Below are 19030 nucleotides of genomic sequence, written 5' to 3'. Positions count from 1 at the left end.
GGGATTCTATTAAGCAAGCTCTGAATATTTTACACCTAGGGGTAATTTTACTCAGCCCACCTCTGGCTGCTCTGAACTACAATGGGTTCTGGGAATAAATTTTTATAAGCTCTGCTTCCAAGAATCTTGCTAAAATGGATGTTGGGGATTTGATCCATGCATTGTTGGGCTGCGGCCAGCATGGCAATTCATGGGGCGGCCAGTGATTCCATGCTTGACAAGTACCCCACTTTCTTTGAAGCCACTCCAGGCTCTGCCTTCATCTCAGGGCACCCGATTCCGTGTGGAGCAGTGAGCGGACGAGGGCAAGCAGAGATTGGGTGGATGGGGGGGGGGAGATGAAGGAGAATAGAGGGTGGGCAGGTGGGATGGTGTGGGGTGTGTCCCCCCCTTTGCCTTCCCAAAACGTTGGAGGGCATGTGATTTCATTGAAATGAATAAGCTATGCAGTTTAACGTAGCCTCGAGCGTGGCATTTAGGCAAATCTTGTTTAAAGTTTATGATTTCTTACACAGTGCAGGAAATGATCACGACCCTGTTCAAAATTAGTGAAATTTATTGAATACATTGGATTTGCTTCTTTATTTTTGTAATTCTCCTGATTGTAGATTCGGAAAAAAATGATAGATGGAGAAAGCGGAGATAGGACATTTAGAACACTGGTCAAGTCTCAAGATGAGGTGAGTTATCATAGAATTAAGGAATTGTGGAGTTGAAAGGGACCACGAGGATCACCGAGTCCAAGCCCCTGCAAGTGCATGTTAGGAATTGTCTGAAACAACAAGATTCCAATTGCTTATTAGCATCATGCATTTGATACATGATGGTGATGATGTTGATGGTCTTCAAATCTGAAGCTGTAGTGGGAGAGAAGCTGTCGTGGCATTTGCACATGGATCAACCTCTCACCTCAAATTAAGGGAGAGCTCTTCTTTGACTGTGTTCACAGATGCCACAATCTGTGTAGGAGGATTTTTTTAAAAAAATCCTAGCTCGAGGTTTGAACCTCTGGCAGTGGCGTACCTACATTTTGGGAGCCCTGAAGCTTCTCTTTTCAACCCTCTTTGCAACCATCTAGGTCTAGGTAACCACTGTTACCTTGTTCAATGGGGTTGTTCCATGACAGATCACCACACCTTTACAACATCTCTGCTACTGACTCTCAGACTTTGGGGTTGTTGAAATATATGCAAGAAAAAAGTAATCCATTTGAGTCATGCAACTCAAATTGGGTCTGATAGGCCCATTTTTGAAAGCTTCATGAATTTCATAGTAGATCTGCTCCTGACCTCTGGGTGGGGGACATTGGGCCTGGGCGCAAAATGCAAATTCCTAGGCCTCTCTGTTTGGCCCTTTGGAGAAAACGGAATGCTTCCTCACTGGTCCACTTCATGAGACGTTTTGTCTGGCTGCAATCTATCCTTGAACTGTGGTAATGCCTCCTTCTTTCTTGGAAGGAGGGTGCCGAGGTGGGTGTGCGTGCGTAGAAACCTCTGACTTTTGACTGCTCCAGGGACCTACTGGCAGTCAGCCCTCAGAAGGTGGCCCACAAAGGGATGTGACTGTCGGGCTGTTCTTCAGCTCTGCTTTGAGAAGGACAGAGACAACATGTTGTCACAACTTGCCAAGAACCCTAAAATGGTAGTTATGCATTTGGAAGCAGACCACATATACATTTTTTCCTTTAAACTTACATCACATCAAACCAAGTCATTTTCAGATGCTACATTTCCACACAACTTTCCTCAGAATGTTTACATGTGCTCTAGCCATAAAAACAGGTGCTCTATAAAAGTTTTTTCTGCTCTCTCCAAAACTCCTAAAAATCAAAATCTTGTTAATGTTTATGTTTAAATTGTACGTAGATAGAAGCAAGAGACCTGTTGCGGCACATTTGAACATTATTAGTAACTCTGCAGCGCAGCAGCTGTACAGTTTTTATCACAGGCATTCCTATAAATCTGTGTCTCTCAGTATAACATTGTAATATGCTACAGCTGGCAAGGAGTTACACTTTAAATGATGAAAACTGAATAAACCTGCTCCTTTGGGATGTATTAACTCTGATTAAATCTCTACAGCCTGCCCAGGGACCTTCTAAAATTTTCCATCATGTGGCCTCTCCTTCATTCATTCTGTAATTACGTGAATTGAAAATTTCAGATTAATCTTGCCCTCCAGTAACACATTTATATTTGTGCTTCTATCGATGCATGCTGGCTGTCCTGTTCAGTGAGGCTATGTTTTCCATTACCATAGCCTAGAGTGAAGAAATCCATAGGCTTGGTTGCCAGTAGCAGCTTTCAAATTGGTCATTTTACTCATGCACAATTGTATATAGCCGCCCAGAGTGCCTGGGGAAACCTAGCCAGATGGACGGGGTAGAAATAATAAATTATTATTATTATTATTATTATTATTATTATTATTATTATTATTATTATTATTTACAAACGGTGCTGGAAAATAAATAAATAGAATCAGACCAGGAAATGGTGTGAGAGAGCTGGACCTTGTGGCTCACAAGGAGACCCTCTCCAGCGCCCGAAAAGGACGTCATTGAGGACAGAGGAAGAGACCTGGGCTTTGTTCACGCTGCTCAGCCTCCCTGCCTAACAGCTGATGCATATGGTGGAGCAGCAGTTAGCACAGCACTCCTTTTCTCTGTGGGAGCATCTCAGGCACAGAGTTTCACACATAAATAATGTGAGAGTTTCTCATATTGCTAGGCATGTTTCTTATCTATCAACTGCACAGTCTTAAGGTTTTATAGGATGACAATTTTAAGGTTGTGTTACTGTTGTCATTTTGTTTTAACATGTAGGGGAAATCTAAATTGCCAGAAAGGAAAAAAAAAAAAAAGAAAATAATTTTGGACAACATTAGGCTGAATTTACATGGCACCCAGTTTGACGCTTGCCTTAATTGTTAGATATGTAAAGTAATAGGAAGTTTTTAATTGTAATACATTGCAATGAGGATTTGTTCTTGAATCTTGTAGGTTTTTTTAAAAAAACTATTTTTGTAGCTTTCTTGAGATCATGGAGAAAATGATGGTCTTCCTCAATATTTTGCAGCGCTACATTGACAGAGGAAACAGAACATACACATGGACAGCTGTAAATGGTACTGATTACAGGTAATAAAATTTCTGGTTGTGTTGAAAATATCCTTATATCCTTAACCTGGCAAATTTTGTTATACAGGCAGCCCTCCGTTTATGTGGGGGTTACGTTCGGAGGCACCGCACGTGTCAGTGAAATTGTGTATAATTGAAAGCCAATGAAAAATCCACAAACACCCTGTTCCCCTCCTGCCCTGCCCCTGTTCCGCCCTTTTAGTGATGTTTCAGTGATGTCTTTATGGCGTTTTTCAACCTAGGATGCAGTATCTATATGGCCACGTTCTCCTGCCTGTTTTGTCATCAGAGGTTAGGCAGATTATCACCAGAATCATAGACTTAGCAAAGGCAGAGCTCCCCTTTTATCTTCCCTTATTTCCACATTGCTTTGCTCTGGTCTGCGTTCTGCTCCTTCAGAATTCCAGTTTAACTAAGACAATTTCTAAAATTAATTTTGGAAATGGAGCATGCTCAGCTGGCTTCATCTTTCAGTTCATCTTCATTTCTCTCTCTCTGGTGTTTAATTGATGAGCGCAAGAGCTCCTACACACTGGTAAACATCCCACCAAAAGAACCTTGTTGCAGTCATGTACGATTACCCCAAAACTGCCTTTTTCCCAGTGGTGTTTTTTTAACGCATGTGCACACAATGGTAATATAGAGGGAGGAAAATGGCATTAATGAGCTGAAATGAAAACAACAATACAATTGAAGATATATATTAAATCTCAGAAACAAAAAGACAAGGTAATTTCCACAAGGCCTCTTCCCCCTTACAAAGGTTAAACCTTCCCCATTAAGTTCTTCTAATGTAATAATAATAATAAGAGCTGTTCGACAGTGGAATTTGCTGCCGAGGAGTGTGGTGGAGTCTCCTTCTTTGGAGGTCTTTAAGCAGAGGCTTGACAACCATATGTCAGGAGTGATCTGATGGTGTTTCCTGCTTGGCAGGGGGTTGGACTCGATGGCCCTTGGGGTCTCTTCCAACTCTATGATTCTATGATTCTAAAATATATCTAATACTAGTCCATTGGGTGGAGCTTGGCGTACTCTAGTGGTAGCAGAGTCAAGAGCAGAAGCTTTTTTTTTGCTGTGGCTGATACTGAAAGTCCAGGTGGACTGAGCCTGTATTTGCTTTCTAGTGCTGTGGGTTAAACCACAGAGCCTAGGGCTTGCCGATCAGAAGGTTGGCGGTTCGAATCCCTGTGACGGGGGGTGAGCTCCCATTGCTTGGTCCCTGCTCCTACCAACCTTGCAGTTCGAAAGCATGTCAAGTGCAAGTAGATAAATAGGTACCGCTCTGGCGGGAAGGTTAATGGCGTTTCTGTGTGCTGCTCTGGTTCGCCAGAAGCGGCTTAGTCACGCTGGCCACATGACCCAGAAGCTGTCTGCGGACAAACGCCGGCTCCCTCGGCCTAGAGAGCGAGATGAGTGCAAAACCCCATCCGCTACTGGACCTAATGGTCAGGGGTACCTTTACCTTTTACTGTATAGGGAACTGAACGTGTTGCCAAATTCAGTCGCACTGGCTGCTGCTACTAGGCTACTCTACCACCATAACCCACCCTGCATGCTTCAGCTTAACCAAACTAGGGAGAGCTCCTATACATTCTGCCATCTCTAAAGGGCTGAATTTGGCTCTTTAGTGCATGTCTATAGACTCTACAGGTCAAGCATGTAGACTAAATAAAAGAATCATGTTGATCTTCATTCATAACGTGCTTGCAAATGCAATTCTGGATGTTGCACACATGAATCTGGCAACTAACCCCAAGCCCAGATAGGCTGTTGTTGTTGTTGTTGTTGTTGTTGTTGTTGTTGTTGTTGTTGTTGTGCAGCGGGGTTGTAAGTGCAGCTTGAGTCACTAAATATACTATTCTGGAAGCCTAGCAACCCTTGGAGCAGATTCTGTGTCTGAAATAATTTCCTTCCTATCTGCCTTCTGGTGATTTATATTATTTGACAATAACTTAAACTGAAGTAGTGAAAATTATTAGATTTTGGATCTTTCAAAAATGAATGACAACATTTGATGTTATCTATCATTAGCAACCATAGTTTCCTGTTTACTTGCCCAAAATTGTAATTAGGGGATTTCCTGTCTTATTGCTCTACCTCACTGGTTATCTGTTTGACAGACTTAATCTTCAAAGTCTTGTTTGATTCCTCTCTGGGCTGATATTTTTTTAAAAAATCTCTTTTTGTTCTCCTGGAAAAACAGCAGTTAAGTCTCCCTGGAGACCACATTTCTGTAGACATATTTCTACATAAAATTATAGATGTTAATTAGTGGGTTCTGTTCAGCAGTAACTGCTAATAACAGAGAAGCCTTTTCTGATTTCCCTTGAGAGGAATTGGTGGAAAGCTGTCACCAAATAATGAGTAATTCTGCTGTGTACAGTTCAAATGGCAATTGACTATCATGTCTGTAGCTGAGTATCCCACAGTTTCCTTTCAATGTTCCTCCACAGGCATCTGCTGGAAATATTACATAATAAGCAGATATGCTCCATGTTAATGACAGCCAAGGGCTACAGTGGTAGAATTTATTTATTTTTTAAAAGTTTGTTTCGCCATAGGTGGTATTAAAATTCATAGTCTACAAGGTCTCCTGCTAAGAAATAGTGTCTTCAATGGCTGATAACGACAACTATTATTACTACTAGCAATAGTAGTAGTAGTTAGCCAAAATGTATATTTAAATAGAAGTCAGGCTAGTGGTAAATCTGGATTGGACCTTTCAACTCTGCAGAACAAAGCAAAAATCCTATAGGCCATGCAAAGCTCTTGGGACATTTTAGAGAAGTCTTTCTCATTCTGCTGCCCTCCAGATGTTTTGGACTACAATTCCCATCACCCCTCAGCATTGGCCACACTGGCTGGGGCTGATGGGAGTTGTATTGCAGACCACCTGAAGGGAACCAGTTTGCAAAAGATGGTTGTAGAGCAGCATTAATATGTTAACTGACTGCAGTGTGGTTTTAAAAAAAAGGTAAAGGGACCCCTGACCATTGGGTCCAGTCATGGCTGACTCTGGGGTTGCGGCGCTCATCTCGCTTTATTGGCTGAGGGAGCCGGCGTACAGCCTCCGGGTCATGTGGCCAGCATGACTATGCTGCTTCTGGTGAAACCAGAGCAGCGCACAGAAACGCCGTTTACCTTCCTACCGGAGCGGTACCTATTTATCTACTTGCACTTTGACTTGCTTTCAAACTGCTAGGTTGGCAGGAGCTGGGACTGAGCAACGGGCGCTCACCCCGTCGCAGAGATTCGAACCGCCGACCTTATTAAAATGCTATAGACATGCAAATAGATCTATCCCATTTGTATTTGGCTCCTGAAGCACTTCCCAATCTGGTACAAATAACAAAACTGCAGCTCACATTAAGAAGCCAAACATACTCACTCAGAGAGCAACAGTTCCTTCAGTGTGTAAGGTACAAATGTGACTCACTTGGTTTATTTTTAAACAAATTGAGTTGTAGAAAACCCCATGTGGATTGAGCCTTTCAACTCTCCTGTCAAAACAACTTAATGCTCAGTTACTGCAATGCATGAATACTCAGAAGTAAATGACAATCACTGTCTCAATAAACAGACCTTACCTGCCTTCTCCCTTCAACTCATCCTAGTTTTTCAAGTTGTGTGCAAGCTTTAATCTATCCTGCGATACTAATTTTCTGTTAAAGAAAGCCATGAAAAATGGTGACTGTTCTGTAAATGTCAAGATGGGGTTGATAAGGACCTCATTCTCGGTACCACACGTTTAATTTGGAGGAGTGGAGTTCAGATGCAGCAGAAAGCAGTAAGAGGATTTAGTGAAGTAGTTAGCCAAGCAAATGTATGGCATGAAATCACATGTTCCATGATTTTCTTACACATCAAAGCTAGGGAAAATGCTAGGCTGATAAGGCTCTGTGGTATTGAAATGTGGCTTTATTCTCACCATTTAATGTTGATTTATTTATTATATAGTTTGGCCTTGGTGTTACCATCCTACAGCTTTTACTACATAAAAGCCAACATTAAGGAAGCATTAACTCAGGCAAAATGTAAGTAGTCGTGACCTTTCTCCAAAATCTGAGTATTGCTGTGTAGTCTGTAGAATTGTTCTCTTGTCCTTTTTCTAACGCAACATTTTTAAAGCCATGAAGCTCTTGTGAAGTTCAGCAGTATTGCCATGAATTCTGTGCCCCCAGCTCTGCAACAATGATCCCAAGTCATTGTGTGAGCGTGCAAGGTACAAAAAGTATTCTACACAAGTAGAATATGTTCTGTTACTCAAATTGCACTGGTCAACCTTTCTCTCTCATCTCCTTGCTTATGTTTCCTAGAGGAGCAATGCTTTGGATATCCTCTGTTGCTGTCTTTTTAGGGGTCTAATAGCTAATGTATTGAATAGTCCATCTCCAAGGTATGAGTTGTGCCTTTTGAAATCTAGCCTAGGTCGTGTGCATAGTGTGTCTTAGCTGGAACTCATTGTGATTTAGATCAATCTCTGGATCAGGTTTCCTAAGTTTTGGATTGTAGCTGAATTGTTCTGAATGTCTGTGGTATGAGTGGATATAACCTGGATTGCGTCTAACGTGGATTCTTTTCTAGTAGTCTCAAATTGTTCCATCAGGTCCTAAGCTGTGTATGGCTTTCAAGCCGTGGAGGCTGGTCCATAAGTGTGAATGGGGCGCTGCCTGACCAGCCTTGCTCTGTCCTAAGCCAGCCCCCACATGCCTGCTTCCCTGTTAGGGGGCAGCACTGCCTGCCAGCTACCTCCTCCTTGGGCTAAGTGTTGCTTCTTGTAGCCACTGCTGCTATCAAAGTGTCAGTGAAGTTCTCTCAACTCTGACATGTGCTGCATTCCCAGAGTTTAGGCTCAGGACAAAGCCTATCAGGTGTATTTTAAACTTACTGCAGTTTCCCTGGGATTCTTCAAAGGGAGCCCTATGTAGAACTCTTCTGTCATTTATCGGGGGTGGCCTAGGCCAGGGGTCAGCAAACTTTTTCACCAGGGGGCTGGTCCACTGTCCCTCAGACTTTGGGGGGAGCGGCGGACTATATTTTGGGGAGGGGAAATTAATGAACGAATTCCTATGCCCCACAAATAACCCAGAGATGCATTTTAAATAAAAGCACACATTCTGCTCATGTAAAAACACGTTGATTCCCAGACCGTTCGCCAGCCGGATTTAGAAGACGATTGGGCCAGATCCGGCCCCTGGGCCTTAGTTTGCCTACCCATGGCCTAGGCAGCCCCTCCTGCTTAGAACTGCCCTGCAAATTTCCCCTAACCTGGGAATCCTACTTTAGCTGCTATGCTAGCTTGTTTCAAATTTATAATGTGCTCTTTCTTCCCAAAGAGAACCCAGTGCAACTCACAATAACAAAATCACATTGAAACAATTTAAAGCAATGCTATAACACATTGCAGGCAACAGTTAAAACCAGTTATGTAAAAATTTCATAAAACTACCAGCCCAAAGCTTGGATGAAATAAGATGCACTTAGGACAAGCCTACACAATATGTGACCTTGTGTCTCATGCAGGCGAGAAAACCAGACTGTTTTAGCTTCCTTAAGGTTGTAGTACATGACTGATGACTGTGTTTGGCTTGGCAGATCACACATTGTCCTCACCTACTTTAGGACTTTGGGTCTGACTTTTACTTAGCAGTCATCTATCTCCCTCCATTGTAGTCTTTTGAATGTCCCATGTAGTAAGTATTTCTGCATTCCTATTCACGTAGGAAAACAGCAGCAATATGCCCCAGGTAGCTGCTCCATATAATGTAAGAATAAACCATGTGTTGCTGCCAGCTCAAAGCTAGTTTTAAAGCTGTTTCATAGATATGTGATAAGTATATGCTTTTTGCGAGACATCATATTGCATGATTCACTTCTGAACTTGGGAGCAGTCTGTAAAATCTTGAGTGCAAGATCAATAATTCTGGGCGAAATTTCTTAGGAGCCCCCTGAGTCAATATTTCCATTACACAGATCCTTGAAATAGCTGTATTATATAGAAGGTGCATGAAAGAAAGTGTTGAAAAAAGACATGGGTTGAAGTCTTCAGAGATATTTGTCTTTTCTCCAGAGTACAGCTGTAGAGAAAATGAACCTTTGATCTCTCTTTATGCCACAATATTTTTATTCAAGGGGCTGGTTGAATAAAATATTGGTTTGTGACCCCTTTTGCTTTACCCTGTTTTTTTCTGTTTCCCTGCCTTCTCCTTCTGATGGATTATCACAGTCCCAAAGGGCAAGTATATTCTTGTTGCTCAATTTCCCCTCTGTTTACTGTTGCTCATATTGTCTGCTTCTATTTCCATCCCTCCTGAATGTTCTCCTTTGTATCCTAAATCTTGGAGCTTCTCCCATGCCAGTTGAGTATTAGAAAGACGGAGAAGGGAAAATGATGTATTTTCCACAATATTCTTTTCTATTTATGTTGCTCTTTCATCCTTGTTTATTTGACTCTGTCACCTCCCGGTTCATAGAGAAAATCAGGACACCTGCCCCCTGCAAAAACACCTATGCTTTCAAAAACCCTGACTTCAATTTATGCTAAGTAACATATCTTAACCTTGGTACAGTTTACATCTTGTTTTCATCTTGGCATTCTAACTTCTTGAACTTCAGCTACCATGTTGTCAGGCAAAGCAAGTGAATAATGTGCCAGCTTTAACTTGCATCAGTTATTATAGTGTTCTATTTCTGCATTTGGAAATGGACAGTAAGAGCCGTTCAGCAGTGGAACAGACTCCCACGAGAGGCAGTGAACTCTCCTTCCTTGGAGGTTTCTAAGCAGAGGTTGGGCACCCATCTGTCATGGATGTTTTAGCTGAGATTCCTGCATTGCAGGGGGCTGGACTAGATGACCCTTGGAGTCCCTTCCAACTCTGAGATTCTATGATTTCATGTTGCTGTTTTATGATAAGTGAAAAGGCAGGTAGTGGGGTAATTTTGATTAGCCATGAGAAACATTATTGACATCTAGATCCTAACCATCTGATGACTGCAAGGGTTGCCCTAATACTTTAATGTTTTGTAACCGTTGGCCAGTGTTTTTCTTCATGCATCCCATTACATATATCTATATGTAACTATATCTAAACTAAGATTGATTAGGTCAAGCATGAGCATCAGCGTGCATCCCCAACTAGGCTCTCCCCTCTTTGGGGACTCATCACACACCAGATTTGGTGCTTTCATTGTGCTTACTTTAAACCAGTTTTTCATTATGCGCAAGATTAAACCACACTTTCACATTCTGGACATGAGAGATGAGTGAAGAGGGCGCATGTGGTAATAACTCCTTCCTGCCTTCATAAACTATGGTTTGTTTGGCCTCACCATTCTGCAACATTGTTTTCTCACCTTTTTTAAAGCAGTACAGTGGTACCTCGGGTTACACACACTGCAGGTTACATGCACTTCAGGTTACACACTCCGCTAACCCAGAAATAGTGCTTCAGGTTAAGAACTTTGCTTCAGGATAAGAACAGAAATCGTGCTCCGGCGGTGCGGCGGCAGCAGGAGGCCCCATTAGCTAAAGTGGTGCTTCAGGTTAAGAACAGTTTCAGGTTAAGAACGGACCTCCAGAATGAATTAAGTACTTAACCCGAGGTACCACTGTATTTAAAAAGTCAGAATCTTTTGAAATTCGTTAATGTTACCATGATGTACTCCCTAACTCTAGAGCCATGATTCCAAGTCATTGTGTGAGCTTGCAAGGTACAAAAAGTACTGTACACAAGTAGAATATGTTCTGTTACTCTAGTTGCACTGGTATAACTTTCCCCCCTCATCTCCTTGCTTACGTTACCTAGAGAAATAGTGCTCTGGGTATCCTCTATTGCTGTCTTTTTAAGGAAGCAATAGCTTATGTTTTGAATAGCCCACCTGCAAGGTAGGAGTTGTGTATTCTGGAATTTAGCAAAGATTCTATGCAACACATGATGTAGTAGTTCAACTTGCTTAGGTTTGTGCTGTAGTTTAATTGTTCTGAATGCTTCATGTGGTCTGTGATATGAGCGGACGTAATTTGGATTATGCCCTTTTTGGATTTTGTTCAAGTTGTCTTTAAAGTGAGAAGCAAAAAATGAGAAAAGGAAAGAATGTACCAGCATAAGAATACAAAAATGGAAAGGGGGAAAAAACTTTAAGGGGCACCAAACTATAATTTATTCAGCCTGGACTGAATAAATATGAATAAATCATATTTGTGTTTGCCTTGAGGAATGAGAGGGAAAAACAGGGAATCATAACTATATCTTCAACTATTACATTTGAGTCTGTACTGATAGCAACCCAACACTACAGAGATCTGCCTGATCTCTGTTGGGAAAGGAATTCTATACAGTGGTGCCCCACAAGACGAATGCCTCGCAAGACGGAAAACCCGCTAGACGAAAAGGTTTTCCGTTTTTGAGCTGCTTCGCAAGACGATTTTCCCTATGGGCTTGCTTTGCAAGACGAAAACGTCTTGCAAGTGTTCCGATTTTTTTCCGCTCCCCCCCCCTTTTCTAAGCTGCTAAGCCGTTAATAGCCTTTTAGCCGCTAATCCGCTAATCCTTTAATAGCCGCTAAACCTTTAATAGCCGCTAAACCGCTAATAGCGCTAATCCGCTAAGCCGCTAATAGGGTTGCTTCGCAAGCGAAAAAACCGCTAGACGAAGAGACTCGCGGAACGGATTAATTTCGTCTTGCGAGGCACCACTGTATGTCAAATTTCGGGCCCATACTTACAGGCAAGCCTAGAAAATTTGTAATTATTGTGGTCTGGTGCAGGGAGGAAAAACAGGTAGTTTTAACCTCCTGAGGGCTGTAGAATGTGAGGGATGACTGTGTTTCGCTTGGAAGGCCGACTTTAGGACTTTGGGTCTGACTTTTACTTAGCAGTCATCTGTCTTGCTGATAACTTCCTACATTGCAATCTTTTGTATGTCCCTTGTAGTAAGTACTGTGTGCATTCCTATTAATATTGGGAGGAAAATGTTCCAGGGAGCAGCAAAATACACCAGATAGCTGTTCCATATTATGTATGAATTAACTGTGTGTTGCTGTCAGAACTGTTTTATACATATGTGATGGATTTTTTATTTATTTTTTTGGTGGCCCAGCATATTGCATAATTTATTTCTGGACTTCCTGAACTTGGAAGCAGTCTGTAAAATTCTTGAGTGCAAGATCAATAATTCTGGGCGAAATTTCTTAGGAGCCCCCTGAGTCAATATTTCCATTACACAGATCCTTGGAATAGCTGCATTATATAGAAGGTACATGAAAGAAAGTGTTAACAAGACATGGGTTGAAGTCTTCAGAGATGTTTGTCTTTTCTCCAGAGTACAGCTGTAGAGAAAATGAACCTTTGATCTCTCTTTACGCCACAATATTTTTATTCAAGGGGCTGGTTGAATAAAATATTGGTTTGTGACCCCTTTTGCTTTACCCTGTTTTTTCTGTTTCCCTGCCTTCTCCTTCTGATGGATTATCACAGTCCCAAAGGGCAAGTATATTCTTGTTGCTCATTTTCCCCTCTGTTTACTGTTGCTCATATTGTCTGCTTCTATTTCCATTCCTCCTGAATGTTCTCCTTTGTATCCTTGATCTCGGGCCAAAAAGTAGTCAAGTCTACCTGAGAGTAAGTACTATAAGCGGGGCACCACCACCCAGAAAGCTCTTTCCTCCGTTGTCACCCAGTGAGAGCATCCAAAACCTGAATCTCCAAAGATGACAAGGTGTACAGAAAACTCAATGTGGGAACAGGTGTTCATTCAGGTCTCAGTCTATGTGGATGCTCGTCAACTTGAGTTAATGCATCACTCTTTGCCCCACCAGCCTCACCTGTCCTGAGGCAGCACCCAATTGCTTGCTTTACATCCAGCCCAGGGGGCGGCTCGCCTTGTCAGCTGCCTGCTTCATAGTCTCAGTGTTGCCCCTTGTGGACCTTAGCAAGGAGGAAGATGAGGAGGGAACTAGAATTAGTTGGCTCTGCCTGCTATGGGCTTGGACTTGACCCGCTGTTGGTCTCCCTGCCTTTTTCTCTACCAGTCCCAATGGGCACCAGCTACAGAAGCTCTATGCATTCCATTGTGTGCTACATTCCCACTGTTTGGTCTCAGTTTGTAGCCTATTAGGCGTACTTTGAACTTACTGCAGTTCCCTCAACTTATTCACAGGAAGGCTAAGCAGCAGCTCTTGCTTGCCTCTTCACTGCTGCTGCTTCCCTACAAATTTCTACTTGGTTGAGAATCCTATTCTAGCCATGTTTGTTTGTCTCAAGCTTATAGCCCATCCTTTCTTCCCAAAGGGAGCTCAGGGCAGTTTAAAATAACAAAAGTATGTAGAAAGGATTTAAAAGCAAACATGTTAGAACTTCATAAAACCATTGGATGAAAGCTTAGATAAAATAAGGAAGTCTTTCCCTATTTCCAGAACACAGGTGGGGCAAGCCTATACAATTTGTGACCTGGTGGTCTCACACAGGCAGGTTGAACCTACTTCAGCTTGTAGTACGTGAGTGATGGAAGTGTTTGGCTTGGCAGGTCACACATTGTAGAGGTCTGCTTTGGGACTTAAGAGTCTATCTAACCTTCTATTAGCAGTCTTCCGTCTTGCTGCATTGACATCTTTTGTGCGTCCCTTGTAGTATTGTGTGCGTTCTCCACGTCTTATGCTAGTCACATAGGAAAGCTGCTCCAGGGAGCAGTGAAATGCCCCCAATAGCTGCTCTACATAATGTATGATTGACCCTTTGTTGTTGCCAGCTCAAAACTAGATTTCAAGCTGTTTTGTAGTTATGTGATGGATATATGTTGACAAAAGACATGTGTTCAAGTCTTCAGAGATGTTTGTCTTTTCTCCAGTGTACAGCTGTAGAGAAAATGAACCTTTGATCTCGTTTCATGCCGCAATATTTTTATTCAAGGGACTGGTTGAATAAAATATTGATTTGTGACCCCTTTTGCTTTACCTTGTTTCTTATGTTTCCTTGCCTCTTTCTGATGGATTATAACAGTCCAAAATGGCAAGTATATTCTTGTTGCTCAATTTCCCTCTATTTACTGTTGCTTATACATGTTGTCTGCTTCTATTTTCATTCCTCCTGGATGTTCTCCTTTGTGTCCTTCATCTTGGGGCTTCTCCCATGACAATTTGGTATTCTAAAAATAGAGAAGGGAAAATGATGTATTTTTTCCTCACATGCTTTTGAATTGTTTCTCTTTCCTCCTTGCTTCTTTGACCCTGTCACCTCTCAGTTTATTAAGAAACTCAGATTAACACTTCACCCCAAATTTGTGTTTTCAAGAACTCTGAAATGAATTTATGCTAAGTAAAATATTTTACCTGTGGCACATTTTACAAGCCCTTTTGGTTTGCATCTTGACATCCCCATGGCTTCAGCTTTAATTGCCATATGGTCATGCTTAGCAGGTCAGTACTATGCCAGATTTACCTTGCACCAATTGTTGCAGTATTTCAGGCTGTGTTGCTGCTGTTTCATGATAAATACATGAATCTCTCTTTTAATGTGAAAATGTGGATGGTGGGGTAATATTGATTGGCTTTGCTGCTTCCATAGTGCTTACTTTAAACCAGTTTTCCAGATCTGCACATCCGAATTAAACCACAATTTCACACTTTGGACATGCAAGCAGAAACACAGGGTGAGGCAGAACAGGAGTATGTGGTCACAATGCTCTTCCCCAGCTTAATAACTTTAGCCTGTTAAGCTGGAGCCATTGTCTGAATGGGTCCTAGGAACCGAGTGCTTTAAAAATGTTGAAATCCACTGCATTTACATACTTAGTTTTGCTTATAAAAGATTCTGACACTGCATTTTCATCTTTATAGTTACGGAAACTCTGAAGCTAGATCGCTTTGATGAATTCGGCTACACCTTTTTAGCACCAAGGTTGGTCATTTTCCTGTTCTGTATACCCAGATGCTACATAACAAGTCTCGACTAACAAATGACGATGATAATAATAATGTTATTATAATAATTTATTTCTTTTACCCAACCCATCTGACTGGATTGCCCCAACCACTCTGGGTGGTTTCCAACAAAAATACAACAACAACAACAACAACAACAACAACAACAACATATATATATATAATAAAATTAATTGGATCTAGACCAAGTTAGTTGAACTTCAGTCCCATTGATTTCAAAAAGTACTAAATCATGCCTAACTTATTCTGTTGATTTCTGTTAGACTTTTGTCCCAACTAATTTAGCGAAGATTCAGCCCACTTTAAGATGAGATCATCCATATACAGTGGTGCCCCACAAGACGAATGCCTCGCAAGACGGAAAACTCGCTAGACGAAAGAGTTTTCCGTTTTGGAGGTGCTTCGCAAAACGAATCTCCTATGGGCTTGCTTTGCAAGACGACAATGTCTTGCAAGTTCCTGCTGGGTTTTTTTCCTCCCCCCCTTTTTCTAAGCCGCTAAGCCGCTTATCAGCTGATCCGATCAGCAGATAAGCCGCTAAAAGCCGCTAATAGCGCTAATCCGCTAATCCGTCAATGGGCTTGCTTCGCAAGACGAAAAAACTGCTAGACGAAGAGAATCACAGAACGGATTCTTTTCGTCTTGCGAGGCACCACTGTACTAATAGCATATAGTCTGAAGTCTTCCAATGTTCACACTTACATAGCCAAAACGACACCACCGACCCTCAAGAGGGTGGCAATATCAGACGCACAGTAACCCCAAAGTTTGCAGAAATACAAACAATATTCAGGGGGAAAGCAAAGGAAATGTTGGATTCCCCTGAAAAGCAGCCCAATGAGGACTGAGTGCCCACATAAAGTAGGAGACTTTTGAGAGGGGAAAAACTGCCTAGCAGGTGGGAGGGGTAAGGGAATGTTGTTGTTGGAAAAGGCGCATGGAGAAAAAGATAGGTAGATATAAAATGGTAGAAAGAACCACTAATTCTCCTGATTGTTTATTACATTTATATCTGTGATGGGACGATGAGCTGCTTGTGCGTAAAATCCAAGTCCCTCAGAGTTTGGTCAAGTTTGCAAACCTCTGTCTGTAACGGAGCCCCTTAAACATGGCTCCGTCAGTCGCTGGCAGATTCCGACAGTGGTTGCTTTCGGAATCGCTTCCAACATAAAAGCTCCTTAACAGAAACACGTCTTCTGGACTCTCTGCGTGACAGTTTCCGGCGAGGAGTGGGTGTCCCTACAGGAGGTCCTGAAACCTCCCCACTGTTTTCGCTGGAAGTGTCTCTGAGCCATCCCTCCAGCTCACTTTCCCTCAGCTCACCTCCTCTCCCCCTACTGGTTCCCTCTTCAGCTGCTGAGTCTCTCCCAACCTCCGTGAGCCCTTTCACCTCCCTTCCTTCCGATGGCAGTATCCCACCTTTTCCCCAAGGGACTCAAGGTGGTGTATTTTGTTCATAGCCCCCTCCTCTCACCCCATTTCATCCTAACAACAATCCTGGAGATCAGTTAGGCTGAGAGTATAGTGACTGACCCAGGGTTACGCAGCTTAATAGCTTCAGCTGAGATAACTTAATAGCTTAGTCAAGATTTGAATTCCAGTTTCCCTGCTCCTAGTGTAGTACTCTAACCACCATACTACAAGTTCCATCTGCTGAAATTCCACCTTCTACACAGTTGTTAGAACAACAGCCTCTTAACCTAATGTTCAGCAGACATTGTATGCTGACTATGGATCACAGGGGCAGAATGGAATGGAGCACCTCACCCATGGCATCTCAGTTCTCTTGAGTGCTGCTGGTCCCTCTGCAGCCAAAACCTCACCACCTTTCCACAGGAAAATATCTGGTGGCTTGGGAGCTCCCAGAATTTGCAGAGGTACAAAAAGATTCTGAAAAAGAGCCATCAGCACACACAGTGAAAGCACCCCAGTGAAGGCTGAGCGTGCAGGTAGAAGCTGTGAGTAGTTGCTATTGTTGAACAATTGGGAGTCAGAATTCTTGCTGACTGTGGGCACAAAAACCCTGTTTCTATGCACCTATGATTGTATGTGCATCCATTTATATAACCAAAAATAGCCTACCCAAATGCATTATGTGGCCCAAGATTGGTTGCAGAAATGTATAACTTTGGTAAAATTTCATACTTAAATGTTCATATTAGAAGAAATGTACTTTAAAATGCTGAGGATCTTTTGTGAGGGTTTTAATGTTGTGTATTTTTGTGTTTTGTATTGTAAACCGCCCCACAGTCCTCACATCCTCAGGGCGGTAAAGAAACAAACATAAATGAATTTTTAAAAATATATCACAAACCTACGCAGAAATATGACAAACTTTACTTATGTTTGGAAACTGAGAAATTGAAGTTGATGGATTCATCCATTCCTATGTCAAGGCTGATCATTCAGAGTGAAAACGCTCTAATCTTGTGTTTCCTTGCTTATAGCATTTAACTTTCCATAATTTTATGCATAATTTTGCCATGGAATTTCTCTATGTTGTGAAAGTGATACACTGCAGACTGTAGGCAAGTACTTCTACATGATATGCTACTAAATGAAATGTTGCTACCAAATGTTAGGTAAATTAGCCAGGATAAAATGCAAACCCAAACCAGCTCAGCCAGAAATTTATGTATTTTTTTGTTTATTTGCTTGCTTGCTTTACTTCATGGATTAAAAGCAATATTTTAAAAACCTTTTCTTTTTCTAGAGACTACTGTGGGCCTGTGAAAATAACTGACAACAACACAGCATTTCTTCTGAATTTCAGCGAATTTATAGATCGATACACCCCCCAAAATCCCTCATGTAAGCCTTACTTTTTCATTAAATGAAGCTGCTTGCAGGAGATGACAATATAAGTGCAGCAACTGGTTCCAAAGAAGAAATGTTGATGTGATCACCCTGTTTCCCATAATTACGTATAGTACCAGATCTGTTTACTGGGTTTATGAATGCAAGATTGCAGAGTTTCATCCAGTTCATAGGGTTCTTATGTGAAGATAAAAACTGTTCTGACCTTCTTACATGAAGGGCATTTCAAAACCTAATACTTTTTAAAACTTAGCTGGCCTTTTGATTTTAGAATTTGTCTGTCATTGAAACAGGAGCAACCGATGCCAAACCATACAGGTTTAAAACTGGAAATATTTGTTGAAATCTGACTTCATATTTATTATGGGGTGTGGTCATAGTATGGGGAAGGATCATAACTAAGCACTAGAGTCAGACTGTGCTTTCAAAAGGTCTCTGTTTCAATCCTCCCCGCATCTCCAAGTGCAGCTGAAAATGACCCTTCCTTGCTAAAATCTTAGAGAGCCACTTCAAGTCAGTGTACGCAGTACTGAACTATATGGACCAGTGGTCTGACTTGGCAGCTTCCTGTGATTTTAATTAACCTTTGGCTTGTTTCCTTTGATAGGCAATGATATGGTTATGAGAGCTTTGCTGGATGCAGGATTTACAAGTGAACTTGTTCAGAATTACTGGAGTAAGCAGGACCCGTGAGTGTTATTTTCCTCCCCCCTTCCAAACAATATGGCTATTTCTGGGGGTTTTAATGGTATGTTAAAATAATACTGGATCATTTCTGATAATTAGAGCACACAAGGAACACACCCGGCATTAAGTATATGAAAACGCACACATTTGCGTTTTAGACTATCTTAGAAAAACTTGTGAATATTATGTACAAAGGGCTGGCAATCATTGCAAATTCAGTTCAATTCAAATATTTCTGTCTCTCTTTTCTTCCTCCCACAGTGAGGGAATTACAGCACGATTTGTAGCTACGGATGGAGGGATCACTAGAGTGTATCCCAAAAGGTAAGGGTCTGTTTCTTTCTAAGAAATTGTTATGTACTGAGTTGAATAGGATCCAAAAGGCAGCCAATTGGTCCTAGAACAATAGGATCCAGAATGCAGCAGTCTGATTGGTCCACAGGAGTCACC

General features: G+C 41.8%; 1 protein-coding gene across 8 annotated transcripts in view; it reads left to right on the top strand.

Annotated features, from left to right (window-relative positions):
* CACNA2D1 (calcium voltage-gated channel auxiliary subunit alpha2delta 1) overlaps window positions 1–19030 on the top strand; it is a 368618-nt gene that overhangs the window by 316443 nt on the left and 33145 nt on the right. For all 8 annotated transcript variants that reach the window (XR_014516731.1, XR_014516732.1, XR_014516733.1 and 5 more), the window contains 7 exons: window positions 609–680; window positions 3078–3139; window positions 7097–7173; window positions 14972–15032; window positions 17790–17887; window positions 18501–18582; window positions 18842–18904. Coding sequence is in view for 5 of the 8 variants with exons in the window: in XM_083463958.1 (XP_083320084.1) it covers window positions 609–680; window positions 3078–3139; window positions 7097–7173; window positions 14972–15032; window positions 17790–17887; window positions 18501–18582; window positions 18842–18904 (515 nt within the window). In the remaining 3 variants the exon portion in view is untranslated. The remainder of the gene's footprint in view (window positions 1–608; window positions 681–3077; window positions 3140–7096; window positions 7174–14971; window positions 15033–17789; window positions 17888–18500; window positions 18583–18841; window positions 18905–19030) is intronic.

This window comes from Podarcis liolepis (genome assembly GCF_965112155.1).
Source record: "Podarcis liolepis genome assembly, chromosome: 10".
Taxonomy (NCBI): domain Eukaryota; kingdom Metazoa; phylum Chordata; class Lepidosauria; order Squamata; family Lacertidae; genus Podarcis; species Podarcis liolepis.
This window is presented reverse-complemented; position numbering and strand designations above follow the sequence as displayed.